At 59.7% G+C, this 13,288-nt stretch overlaps 1 protein-coding gene across 2 annotated transcripts; it reads right to left on the reverse strand.

Annotated features, from left to right (window-relative positions):
• Window positions 1-2,937: 2,937 nt before the first annotated feature.
• LOC311188173 (keratin, type I cytoskeletal 15-like) lies at window positions 2,938-8,331 on the reverse strand (the record flags this gene model as incomplete). 2 transcript variants are annotated; one of them, XM_084259921.1, is made up of 8 exons in its annotated part: window positions 7,686-8,331; window positions 6,849-6,931; window positions 6,571-6,727; window positions 5,292-5,453; window positions 4,609-4,734; window positions 4,181-4,401; window positions 3,151-3,200; window positions 2,938-3,032 (listed from the first exon to the last, which is right to left on the reverse strand). In XM_084259921.1, the coding sequence occupies exons 1-8, from the start codon at window positions 8,208-8,210 to the stop codon at window positions 2,938-2,940; spliced, it is 1,419 nt and encodes a 472-aa protein (XP_084116047.1). In that variant the 5' UTR covers window positions 8,211-8,331. The 2 variants fall into 2 exon arrangements, with proteins under 2 accessions (XP_084116047.1, XP_084116048.1); XM_084259922.1 differs by lacking the exon at window positions 3,151-3,200 and having other exon boundaries at window positions 2,938-3,061.
• Between the last annotated feature and the right edge of the window lie 4,957 nt (window positions 8,332-13,288).

A 13,288-nucleotide genomic window follows, 5' to 3' on the forward strand; every position in this document is an offset into this window, starting at 1 on the left:
TCCCCTCAGGTGCCATTGGGAGCTCACTGAGACCCCCATCTCGCCATCACTCCAAACCCTCTCTTGCTCCAAGGAGAGAGGGGAACTCATATCCAGCCCCTCATGGGCCCGCCCTCCTCGGGCATCCACTCAGACTGTCCCCCAGACCCATAAGGGGGCAGGAAGCTCATGAGAATGGAACCGAGGCTCGAGGGAGCCCACGATGCCCACGTGCCCCTGGGCCAGACTGCTGACCCAAGCAGGAATGAAGCATACAGGGGCCCCAGGGCAGGCTCCAGAAACCAAGCCAGAGCCAAACTGCCCTGGATGACCTGAGACAGCCCCCAGGCTAGACCCGAGGCCTCAGCCAAGGGCCGGAGCCCAAGGGAGTGGAATGAGGATGGGGAGATGCAGCGCCCCCGAGTTCCCACCCACCCGCAGGTCCTACCTTGCTCTTCAGGTCCTCGATGGTGTGATAGAAGTGGCTATAGTCCCGGGCGGGCCCCGGGGCCTGCTTCTGGTACCAGTCGCGGATCTTCACCTCCAGCTCCGTGTTGGCCTCCTCCAGGGCGCGCACCTTGTCCAGGTAGGAGGCCAGGCGGTCGTTGAGGTTCTGCATGGTGGCCTTCTCGCCTCCAGCCAGCAGCCCATCCACAGACCCAAAGCTGCCCCCAAAGCTGCCGCCATAGCTGCCCCCCGAGCCGAAGCTGTAGCAGCTGGAGTAGCTGCTGCCCCCACCGAGGGCACTGCCCAGGCCTCCCACTGACCCCAGCCTGCAGGAGCCAGCACCCAGGCTGCCGGACAGCCGGCAAGAGGTGCGGGACGAGCCGCCCCCAAGGCCGGAGGAGCCCTTGATGGAGCTGGAGGAGGTGAACTGGCGGATGGTGGTGGTCATGGCGGCGGGCAGGCACAAAGCAAGAGGGTTCAAGGAGAGAGAAGCCCAAGGAGCATGTTGCTGCCGGGACCCGCCTGCCTTCTTTATAGGCCGGCAAGTGGGCGTAGCGATTACAACAGGCTCGCTCCTGGGTTTCCATTCCCCTGGGCTTTCATCACCGCTGGCCGCCTGCCAGCTCCCAGGTGGCTGCGGGCCCCCTCCCCTCCCACCAGTGGGGCTTTGCCTCATTTCTCTGAACCCCCGTGCTGGGCGTCGGCATGAACATGCGCGTATCTCTGGTCTCGGGCTGTCACCTGTGATTCAGGCAGGCCCTCCAGCTATGCTTTCCCATGACCTAATAGGGGAAGAGGAAAAGCCAGGATGTCACCGTCCCCAGGCCCTCCCAGGCAGCTGCCACCCCAGCCTGCCCACCTGGACCCTGCGTCTGGTGGGGAAACAGGCTGGGGAGCCAGGCAGCCCCAGCCTGAGGTTGCTTCCTCGCTGCATACGGCTCTGGCCCCGAGCTGCGTGCTGGGGAGACCAGCAGAACCAAGACGCTGTCTTGCCTTGGAAACCAGACCTGAGCTCCGGGCCCACCACACCACACAGGAGCGCTGCCAGGTCTCAGACGGACACCCTCACAGATAAGGACAATGGGGCGTAGAGAGGAGCAGTGTCTAATCCGTCTAACTCCAGAGCTGAGCCGGCAGGGCTGCCTCCTTCACCCCTCCATGCCACAGCACCCGTAGTCCTCGGGGTGCTGGGTGCCCTGGCCCCCTCTGCAGAGCCCCATCACCCAGGAGACCCTCCAGAGGCTGATCCCATCTGGTCAGTTGACTGCCCTGCCCCATCCCTGGGACCCACTGGTGAGCCAGCCTCCTCTTGAGCCTTCCCCACCTCCCTCCTACAAGTACTGGGCTAGGGCAGGCAGAAAAGGAGCTTCACTTGAGGATAGGAAATGGCAGGCTGGGAGGGGAGGTCCACGGGGAACCGAAAGAGATGTGAGGGGCATGCCCCTTCCACTTCCTTCAACCGCTCCCCCTCTTCCCCCCACGGTGTCCCAAGGTGGGGACCTTTACTGCAGGTCCTGCTGGGAACCCTAAAGGACACTGGGCCAGGTCTTCCTGAGACACCCCCCCAAGTCAGTCCCCTGCTTCCAGCCTCCTCTGGAGTCTCCACCGGACCAGGCCCCTGGGGGGGCTGGAGCCCGCCCACAGCCCCGCCCAGCCAGCCTGGGTCGGGGTCTCAGCAGGCCCGCTGGGCGGAATGCGGTCGTGTCTCAGACTGCCGGTGGCTTCCCCTTTCCAGGCAGGCCCAGACAGCCCCTGCCAGCAGCTGAGAGAGATTCCCCAATAGCCCAGCTGCTGCCAAGCCACCAAAGCAAACAGGACGCCCCCCACGCTCACAGGCACCGCCGCCACCCCGCCCCGCACACACCCCCGGCCGGGCAGAGCCGGTCTGGTTTCCTGCGCTGACTGTGCCTGTGCGGCTGCCACCTCCTCTCCCCATCAGCGCTCTGGACTGCTCCTTCGGAAAGCCCCCCGCCCAGCCCTTCTCCCTCTGATCCTGAACCTGGGCCCGCCCTGGCTGAGGCAGGGCAATGTCTGTAACAGGTGTGGCTCCCAGGAAAACCTGTGGAGCCCTCCCAGGGACCAGCCCTGGCAATGGAGACCCAGGGGCTGATTCTTAGGAGCTTTCCCAGCCAGACGTATGTCCCAACTCCCCACGCTCTCTCCTTGCCTCCCTCCAGGGTCCTCCCGAGGGCCCAGACAGGTGGGGCCCAGGTTGGCAGGTGACAAACACTCTCCCCTCCCCCCACCCCTCCCTCCACACTGCCCTGAGTCGACAACCAAGCAGATCACACCAGGCATGAAACTTCAGGCAAAGCTTTAATAGCAGTCACTGAGGCAAACCCAGGAGGCCCGTTGTGAGGGCTACAGGGACAGAAAGGCCACAGCTCCTGGCCGGGGGTGCAGTCAGGCACTTGGGGTGTGGCGGTGGCATGCTGGGGGCTGGAAGCTAGGAGCTGGAAGCGAGGGCGGCCCTTGGCCCTCGAGGCTGGGCAGTTGCAGGCGGGAAGGGCTTCAGTGGGTGGAGCGGTGGACCTGCTCGCGGGAGGAGACCACCTTGCCATCCTGCATCTCCTCCACGATGGTGCGCACCTGGCGGCTGGTCACCGCTGCGGGCAGTGGAGGAAACACAAGCAAACTCAGGCCAAGGCCCTCCCCCAGTCTCCCACTGGGAAGGTCCTCGGCCTCCCCCCACTGCCCGCCAGGCAGGATCGGGCAGGCTCTTACCTTCTCGGGTGGGCTGTGAGGCCAAGGACGAGGAGTACTGGGTGGCCAGGCTGCAGGGAAAAAGGACCGGTCAGCCCAGGGATGCAGGTGGAACCCAGCCCCCCGGGGCTCCCTACTGGGAAGAGGCATGGCTGGGGAGGTTTGGGAAGAGGTCCCTCCCAAACCAGAGAGAAATCACAGCGAAGAATGTCCACCACAAGAATCAAAGGGCCCAGTGAGACAGGAAGAAGAAACAAGGAAAGAGGACATCCCAATCCTAGGCCAGAGGCACTTGTGGCTAACCAGGGATTTACAAGAAGCTGAGCAAGCGGATTTTCCATATCCTAAAGGGCCCAACAAACCAACTCAGTTAAAGCAGGAGAGGCTGTGGCTGGACTACAGATGGACTTCCCCATCATCAGAGAGCAAAATGCAGGATTACATAACTAACCACGGCGACTCCAGGACACTGTCAGCACCTTTATGGCCGGGCCCCATCAGCCCTCCCAATTCTAAACCAGAGCACCGCCAACCCGGGTAACGAGGTCTCCAACCAGTCCCCGGAGCCAGAAACCCAGGCATTACCCACTCCATGCGCTCACTCAACATCCACCGAGCCCCCGGAGAGCCATGCTCGCCCCACACTCCAGCCCTGCTGCATTCAGCTGTAACACACCTGCTTGCACACTCCCGTCCCTCGCTGCCCTCCCCCACCACACAGCGGGACTTCTCTGGCCCCTGCTCCCACTGTCCGCTCCACCCTCCTTCAGGGCCTCCCTGGCTCCACCGAGACCCCTCTGATCTGCTCTTCTCCCTGCAGCCAGAGTGGAGGTTCTAAGAACTCCTGAGGATCACACCCCTCCCGGGTAGACACCGGGAGCATCTAGTCCAGATGCTTTAATTCGACCTTCTGTGCTCAAGTCACACCCCAGCCAGTGCTCTCAGTTTCACCCCTGCAACTCTCCGCGGCCTCCAGCTTTTGCTGATGCCTCTGCCACAGGCCCCTGCTGCAGGGAGTAGCTCTGGGCCCACCCCATCAGGGGCCACTCACTGGGAGTCCTCGCCCTCCAGCAGGCGGCGGTACGTGGCGATCTCCTGCTCCAGCCTGGACTTCACGTCCAGCAGCACCTGGTACTCGTGGTTCTGGCGCTCCATGTCACAGCGCACCTCACACAGCTGCTGCTCGATGTTGCTGATGAGCCCCTGCAGCTGGGCCAGCTGGGCCCCATAGCGCGCCTCCGTCTCGGCCAGGCTGCCCTCCAGCGATGCTTTCTGTGGACCAATGTGAAGGCAGCTGGGTAAGACCAAGCTGGGACCCTTCCCCGTAGCACAGCATGCAGAGAAGGGCTCCAGCTTGTGTGGGGCTGTGGGCTGCTGGTATGTGGGGCCAGGACCAAGGCAGACAGGATGAGTGGGGTCTGTGCAGTGGGGCCCACCCTGGGGTGATGGGTGCAGGACAGGAGAGGACGGAGGCCCTACCATGCTGAGCTGGGCCTGCAGCTCAATCTCCAGGTTCTGCACAGTGCGGCGGAGCTCGGTGATCTCTGTCCTGCTGCTCTGCAGGGCCTCCGTGTTGGTGGCCACCTCCCGGTTCAGCTCCTCTGTCTGCAGGGGGAGGCAGGGTGGGCCCGGGGGGTGAGGGAGGCTGAAGAGGTGGGGCAGAGGACAGCTGCCGCGCTGAGCCCTGACCACCCAGACCTGCTCCCCCAGCCCCTCCCTGGCCTTCTCCATGGAACCCCAAACACACCTGCCCACGGAGACCCCCTATGACCACGCCAGAACTTAGCACATTCACCCTGCACTGGGGTCATCAGCATCCATTACTCCCACTGAACTACAGGCCTGGCTGGAAATGGTCACAGGCCTTACTCTTCTCATCCAGGGCCCTGCAGGCGCCCAGGGTGTCTACCAGGTCACGCTTTAAGCATGACTTAAATACACACACCTGTGCATGGTGCAGGCCCCGCCAGGGTGAGGCCCAGGTGTCTGCCCCAGGACACAGCGAAGGGTGTGCTGAGGCCTCTCTGAGCCTCGCAGTTTGCATCTCACTCGCGGGCTTGGTCCATCTGGTTTCCAGATGACCTTCCCGCTGGGACAGCCGTGCTCAGCACACAGCACACACATGCACACAGGCGCACACCCGCTCACAAGCAGCCACCCACCTTGCTAAAGAACCAGTCCTCGGCGTCCTTGCGGTTCTTCTCCGCCATCTTCTCGTACTGGTCGCGCATCTCGTTCAGGATGCGGCTCAGGTCCACACCAGGGGCGGCGTCCATCTCCACGCTGACGTCCCCACCCACCTGGCCTCGCAGGGAGTTCATTTCCTGGGCAGAGAGGAGAGCAGGAGCTCACGCAGGGCCACCCTGAGGCCTGCCTTCTCCACCTCGGGTTGCTGGGTGCAGATGACAGACAGACAGACAGACACAAACAGGCCTGTAGCTCCTCAGCCTGAAGGTGAGGCAGATGTCACCATGTCCCAAACGTGCAGGGCTGTGGAAGTCAACAATCTCCCCCAATACATACTCCGGGTCCACCCCCAATGTATGCTGGGACAGGAGAGATGGCAAATCCCTGTCATGATAGGGGCCGAGCCTGGACAACCTCACCCACTGCCCTGACCGCCTGCCATGTCCCCATCACCAGGCATATAGCCGGTGCCCAGTATCAGCGAGGCCAAGCCAGGCCTCGTGGGAAATATTAGCCTTCTGGGAAATTCAATATACGACCAGCCTCAGAGCTAAGGGGAGACACTCTAGGGCTCCTGCTATGCAGGGGTGAGACTCCCCCAGCTCAGGTCAGCTCAGAGGTCAGCTGAGAAGGAAGCCACCAGCTCATTTGTCCTCCTGCAGGGTCGTTGGCCCCCATCCTTGGGCCAAGCCTTGGAGTCCCTGGGACCCAGAGCTGTTTGGAAGAGGAGGGGGAGGTGGCAGAGTGGTGGGACAGACCTTGGTATAAATCAATATGGGTCAGACAGACCAGAGGGAAGGCCCTGTGCAGCCCTGGAGTAATCCCTCGACCTCTTTGGGCCTCGGTCTCCTCACTAGCCAGGAAGAGCAAGCATCCCTCTCCCAGTGCTGTCTGGGTATCGGCTGAGATAATTGCTGTGAATCACTTGTAAAGTGCAGATGTTTGTTGTTGTTATGACTATCACCACTGCAATTAATTATAATAATTAGCACGCTGGCTCTTAGACTGATTCGCTCATTAGTTAGTTAACTGTCACCACGCAGTGGGCTGCGCCTGGAGGGACAGGGGAAGCGTCCTCTGGGGGAGAGGGCCCTCCAGGCCACAGGAGGGCCCTCTGAGGGCCTCCAGGCAGAGCCAGGACTCCACCAGAGACCAGATCAGGAGCAAAAAAACACGACTCTGGCCCAGGGAGTCAGAAGCCCCAGCCTCGCTTGCCCCAGTCCAGTTTCTCCTTCACTCCTGAGCTTCCCCCACCTCCTCATGATTCTTCTTCATGTAGGCCAGCTCCTCCTTCAGGCTCTCGATCTGCATCTCCAGGTCGGTCCTGGCCAGGGTCAGCTCGTCCAGCACCCGGCGCAGGCCGTTGGTGTCGGCCTCCACACTCTGGCGCAGGGCCAGCTCGTTCTCATACCTGGACGGGAGATGGAGCCCAAGGTGAGGGAGGGTGAGGGGTCCCCGCTGCTTGAGTAGGGGAGGCAGGGAAAGCCCAAGGATAGGGGGAATGTGGAAGGGGAGAAGGAGGCAGAACACACTTGAGTCTGAAGTCGTCCGCAGCCAGCCTGGCATTGTCGATCTCCAGGATGACCCGAGAGTTGTCAATGGTGGCCGCCAGGATCTGCAGGAGACGGGTGGTGTCTAGAGGACCCATCCTTCTTCCTTCCCTGCTGCTCTCACCACCCTGAACCAGCGTCAGGTCCTCCACTGTCAATGGCCCCTCTGCCAGCAGTGGGGTCTGTAGGATCCCAGGGCTAGAGTCCAGCCTCACCGTGTGTGCCCACCACTTGGTCTACCCACTCACACCCTCCAGGGCAAGAAAGACCAAGGAACCAGGGCTGCCTGGAATCCCCTGTGGGAATTGCCTGGGCAGGCAATTGAGTGGGCTCTGACAACAGCCCTCTCGGGCGCCCACCTCCCCAGGGCACAGCTGGTGGTCTGCATGCAGCCTTGGGTCTACAGAACCTTCCAGTCAGAGGAGGGCATTTTGCACCCAGACCTGCCGGTCCAGGTGAGAGAAGCTTGAGAGAATGGGTGGCAGAGCCCATAACAGTTCCAAGTCTTCTAAATGCCAATGATGCTTTTGGCACAAAGGCATCCTCAGAAGGTGAAGCTGCACTCACCATTCTTGCGAAAGAACAAAGGAACACTTCTGGGGAGCCCTGTTGGTGTGTCTGATTGCCCCCTATATCAGCCCCCATGGGTGCTGACTCCAGGGTCACCCGACACCCACATCTGTACTCCAAGTCTGCCAAGCTTACACACCGACAGTCATTACCTGAGCAGGAAAGGCTTTCCTCGAGCAGCAGGACCAGTGCCCTAGAGATGCGTGCAGGGCCCAGCCACCTGCTCCCTGTCGGACGCCCAGGGCTCACCTTGTCCCGGAGCTCCTCGATGGTCTTGTAGTAGTGGCTGTAGTCGCGCTCCGGACTGGACGGGCTCTGCTTCTGGTACCAGTCACGGATCTTCACCTCCAGCTCCGTGTTGGCCTCCTCCAGGGCGCGCACCTTGTCCAGGTAGGAGGCCAGGCGGTCGTTGAGGTTCTGCATGGTCACCTTCTCATTGCCAGAGAAGAGGCCACCATCGCCACCGCCACCGCCAAAGCCACCACCCATGCCACCACCAAAACCGCCTCCAAGGCCGCCTCCAAAGCCACCTCCATAGCCACCCCCAAAGCCACTACCAGCCCCTCCACCGAAGCCGCAGCTCATGCCACCCCCATAGCCCCCTGAAGACCCTGAGGACACAAATCTAGCAGAAGAAGCTGAAATACTGCGGTTCCCACCACCCCCACAGAGACTGCCCCCACCAAAACCACCTCCCCCAACTAGGAGGGAGCCCCCCCGGGTCGAGCCACCCCCAAAGGTGGAGGAAGAAGTCTGCAGAAATGTGGTGCTCATGGCCAGGCAGCTGTGGGTTCTCAGGGAGCACGGAGTCACTGGCGGAGGCTGGCGCACGGGACAGAAACCGGAGCGCTGTGCCTGTCACCCCTCGCCCAGGACTCTTTATATACCCCCTGGAAGGGGTTGTGAGACCGCGTCTCCTCCCCCAAAGTGAAGCCAACTCCTTCTGCGTTCCTGACAAACACATCTGCCGGCACACCTCCTCCAAGCGGCTGGTGTGGAGTTGTCTTTTCATTTTTTTTAATTGCAACAAAAGCAATGATTCAGAATGAATGGTGTTTTGCCCCTGGCCATGGTTTTAACACTTGGATTTCGGGTTCATCGCTGCACTCCAAGAGAAGGCGGAGATTAGCAGGCAAGGAGCAAAGTCGCATCATGCTGCAACTTCCAGATGACTGCCTGCACCGCTAGCAGCTCGGGCCAACCCTGCCCTGGGCTCTGCTACCCCCTAGTCCGGGACCCTCGCCCCCAGGCCGCCAGCTCCAGCTCTTAGTTTGCGAAGCCACTCCCAGAGGCTGCTCTGTGTTGTCCCGCTCCCAGCCCCAGCATGTGAGCCTGCAGAGCTCAGGGGAACGGTGCCCCCTGGGGGTCTGTGGGCAGGGGCATCTGGGGACAGGCTAAGGACCAGAGCTGGGATTTTGAGTCAAGCTCCCGATGGGATGGCCAGAAGAGGCAGCATCTGCCACTTCCCAGATGCTGCAAACGGGCTCTGCTCCTCCCCCCAACCTCACCTCCTGGCACACAGCCCTTCCGGCTTGTTCAGCCCCCGCCGCCCCCAGCCCCATGGCACTGGCACTCACAAAAGCCAGCAGGCTCCAGATTGACAAGGGGCGGACTGATCACCCTGCCAGCTGCCAACTGCACATGTCACTGAACCTCTCTTGCTCCTGGGACACGTTGGGGCAAACCTCTGCAGATAAGACAGGGGCATGTTCCAGGAAGCCCCTGCCTCCTCCAGGGAGAGGCATGTCGCTGCACCGCGGGGCCGGATTAACCCCCGTGTGTCCTATCAAGCGCTGAGAGGTTGGAGAGATCTGCGTGCCTGAGCATCTGGGGAGGGAGTGCACGGGGAGCCTGGCAGGCAGGCACGAAGATACCTGCGGAGACAAGGCAGCAAGTCCCAGGGAAGATGCTGAAGCCAGAGGCAGGAGTCCAATGCCCAGGAGCCCTTTCCTCTGCCAGCTCAGGGAACTCCTGTGGGCAGTGCCACTGACCAGTGTGGCCTGGCCCTCTGACCCTGCTCCGGGCTGCAGAGAGGCCCAGAGGTGGGGGAGGTAAGTGAGACTGAGCTGGGACATCAGCAGGAAGACTCCAGGCCCAGGCCTGCCTGGGTTCAAATCCGGCCTCTGCCCATTGTTGCTTGACCGCTGGACCTGTTACCTTGAAGTCTCTGCATTCAGCTCTCCCAGGGAAGCCCTGAGGCCTGAGAGAGCTCCCATCCTGCCTCCTCCTGGCCCGCCATCTTCTGAGAAGCCTGAGAGTGGGGGCATATCCAGTACCTGGGACCCCGGGGACTAAGTACTTGCTGGTGAAAGTATCACTCTTGCATGCCCTCCCACAGCCAGGGCCTCTTGGGTGATGCAGGCCACTGTTATTATTACTATAATAACCGTCATCGCTGGTTCCACTGCACGCTTCACGGTTTACAAGGCACTTTCGTACCTGTTGCCTCTCCAATCCACACCACAGATGATCCCCGCCCCTGTTTCAGAAGAAATGAAAATAAGGCTCAGAGGGTGGAAACAACTTGGGCAAAAGGGCACAGCTAGTAAGGGGCATCGCCAGGACTCAAATGGATCCTCTGACACCCTCTCAAGCAGGGAAAAGGAAAAGTGTGCCCCCCAAGAACCCCAGTTTCCTGCATCTGAGCTCAGGGCTGTGGAGGGGACCAGTAGGCCTGGCTGTTTGGGAGTGGGCTGCTCCTCCCCAGCTCCGCAGCCAGCCTGCCTCTGAGTGCTGGGCCCAGACAGTGCGGTATTGTCTCCTGGGTGGGAGAATAGTGTCTATTCCTCCGAAAGAAAAATAATCAAAGTCAGATCAGCCATAGCTCATTAAAGCGTCTGCAGACATTACGGCCCCAGCAATTAACACGTGAACAATTACATGCATCACCCTGGGGTGAGGGAGGACTGGACCCCAGCCAGCCCCTCTTCTCCGTCCTGACTCCTCTCCAGCAGCTGCTCAAGATGGCTCTCCTCCACTCTCAGGCCCATGCTGGGGTGGCAGCGCCCCCGCCACAAATCCCATGTTAGTCCAAACCTCAGTTAAGCTCAGTGTCAGGGCGGAGCCCAGGGCCTTCTCCTCAGCACCAGGTGGGCATGGCTGGGGGAGCACAGAGATCAGGCCCCAGGCCAGGCTGCACCCCCAGCCCGGCCCCAGGCAGTCCGTCCAAAGGCTGTGCCAGTTTCTGTCCTTTGCCTGCTGCACAGCACCTTCCTGCCTTGGGAGGAAGCCAGCAGCCCAGGGGAAAGAGCCAGGGCTGGACTCCGCCTCTGCAGTGACTCAACCTCTCTGAGCCAGGCTGCGCTTCAAATTGGTCACGGTGGTGGCCAGGGGCTGGGGCGGGGACGAATGCGAGCTGTTTCATAGATACAGAGTGTTACAGATGAGACTGATGAGCGTGGATGGGGGTGATGGCTGCACCATGCTGGAAACTTTTTAGTACCGCTGAACTAGAAACTTAAAAATGGTTAAGATGGTTATTGTGTATTGAAAAAAAGAAAGAAATTAGATCATTAGCATGCACTCTGTTGCGGGGCCCGCAGCGAACATTAGGTGGCGCAAGGATCAAGGGATCTCCTGAAAGTTGGACTCCACCCTCCCCCCCTCCACCACCACCCCCAACTCCCCTTTAAATTTCTCTTTTCTCACACATTGGAAATTTTGCTTCCTCTCTCTGAGCCTTCATTTACCAATCATGAAAATGGGAATAACTCCTGTCCAGTCTGACTCAGGGGATGGAGCCAGATGACTGACAGGAAATGCTTTGCAAATTGGAGAGGTCTTGCTGACCAGCAGGGGCAGAAAGGTCCAGCCCCCAGGCCCCCAATCCCTTCCTGTCTTGCCTTCTCCCCTTCCCAGGGGCTCTCCGGAGTACCCCTAGTTTTAGCTCCCAGACTGAAGCAGGAAAGTGTCCCTGCCCTTGTCTCCCCACCCTCCGCTCACACAAAGGCAGGCTTCATTCCAGACTCCCAGACCTGACCCAGTCACTTGCCCCACCCGTGGGCGCGGGCTGCCCCTCAGTCACATTCCAGGGGCCTCTAGGGCATGTGGAGAGTTTCAACTGTGACAACAGCAGCTTTAACAAGGGACAATGCCTCAGCACAGCCTAGGGGTGGCTGCCAGGTCTCTGGTCTCCTCGGAAGTTAACTGGGGGAGGGAGAGGACTGTGGGAACTGGAGGCCAGAGCAGAGCAGCTGGGAGGGTGGCCAAGGGGGTCCTGGCCCAGAGCAGCAGCAGGGAGAGAAGAAAGTTGGGTCTGGGGTCACGGGGCTGTGATTTGGAGCAAGGCCCACAGGAAAGTAGCAGAAAAAAAAACCTCCTTTAGGATTAGCAAGGGGGAAAACAGGGCGCGGGCATCAGCATCAACCCTCCCCTATAAGACTTTCTTGGGGAACAGGAAGTGAGGGCTCCTCATATACCCCCTTCCTCGCAGGGGCAACTTCCTATCACACGCAGATCCATGGGCTCTGGCATGCCCAGCACCTGAGACTCTCAGCTAGGGGGAAGTGGATCTTCTCCCTTACCTTTAATTGGCCTCAGTTCTTGGCAGTGGAGCATAAACCACAGGGCAGGAACATACCCACCCAAGGGCAGATTTGTACCAGGAAGCTGGGACTTGTGTTCCCCTGCTGCCCCAGGACTGGCCCCAAGCGGACCAGTGTGGGGGTCTATGCGGGAGGTCTGGGTCACAGCGGGGTCCCATTCTAGGCTCCGGGCCCAGGTATGAGGTGGTGGGCGTAAGGGCCTTAGTGGTGCTGCCCAGGAATGGATGAATATGTTAGTGCATGCACACGAGGGCAGACACACACCGGCAGGCACACTTTCTCCAGTTCTGCTCCAAGGATGCCTGCCCCATTACATAGGCTCTGAACCCAAACCCCAGTTTCTCCTTCAGTTAGCTAAAGAAGAGTGTCCCAAGGAACTGCCCCAGGGGTGCTCAGCCCTGATGGTTCACAGAAAGCAGGACTGGAAGGTACTGAGGACCTTGCTCAAATAGTGTCAAAAGGAGACCAGGGGGCCTCCCCGGTAGCGCAGCGGTTGAGCACTGGGTTGTGAAGCTGCCTGCAGCCTCTGTAGCGCCGGTTCGATACCCAGCTGCTCCCCGGCCACCGGGCGAGGGTCCCACATGGCGCGGACCTCTCCTGCCGCCCGCTGCTCCCCTCAGCAGTGTACTTCGGTCCTTCTGCCTGCTCTGCTCCCCGCTCTGGCTCTGGTGAATTCTCTCACCCTCCCGCGCTTCTGACTGTACCCAGTGCATGTATAAACAAATAAATAAATAAATATTTTTTTTAAAAAAAGAGACTAGGGTGTAGTCTGTTAAGAATCAGGAAACTTAGGTCCTCCCCGGCGGAGCAGCTGGTTGAGCGCAGCGCTGTGAAGCTGTCCACAGCCTCTGCAGCATGGGTTCGATTCCCGGCTGGCCAGGGAGAAACCCACATGGCTTGGCAGACCTGTCCTGTCTCACCCGCTGCTCCCCTCAGCAGTATCTTTGGTCCATCTGCCTGTTCTGTTCCCGGCTCTCTCTGGTGAATTCTCTCACCCTCCTGCGCCTCTGACTATACCCCAGTTCTTGTATAAATAAATAAATCTTTAAAAAAAAAAATGAAAAGTGAGAATGCAACATGGCAAAATGAAATATACATCTACATATATATAAATTTCAATATAAATTTGTTATATATTCAATTACTAAATGTATATTTAAAAAAAATCAGGAAACTTAGATTCTGGACCTTGATCTGTTATGTAGTGGCTGTGTGACCTTAAACACGTCACCTAACCTCTCTGAGCCTGTTTCCTGCTCTTTGAGATGCAGCTCATACTACCTTTTAGGGGTGTCATCAGTAAACATT

Source organism: Talpa europaea, assembly GCF_964194135.1.
Source record: "Talpa europaea genome assembly, contig: HAP1_SCAFFOLD_531, whole genome shotgun sequence".
Taxonomy (NCBI): Eukaryota; Metazoa; Chordata; class Mammalia; order Eulipotyphla; family Talpidae; genus Talpa; species Talpa europaea.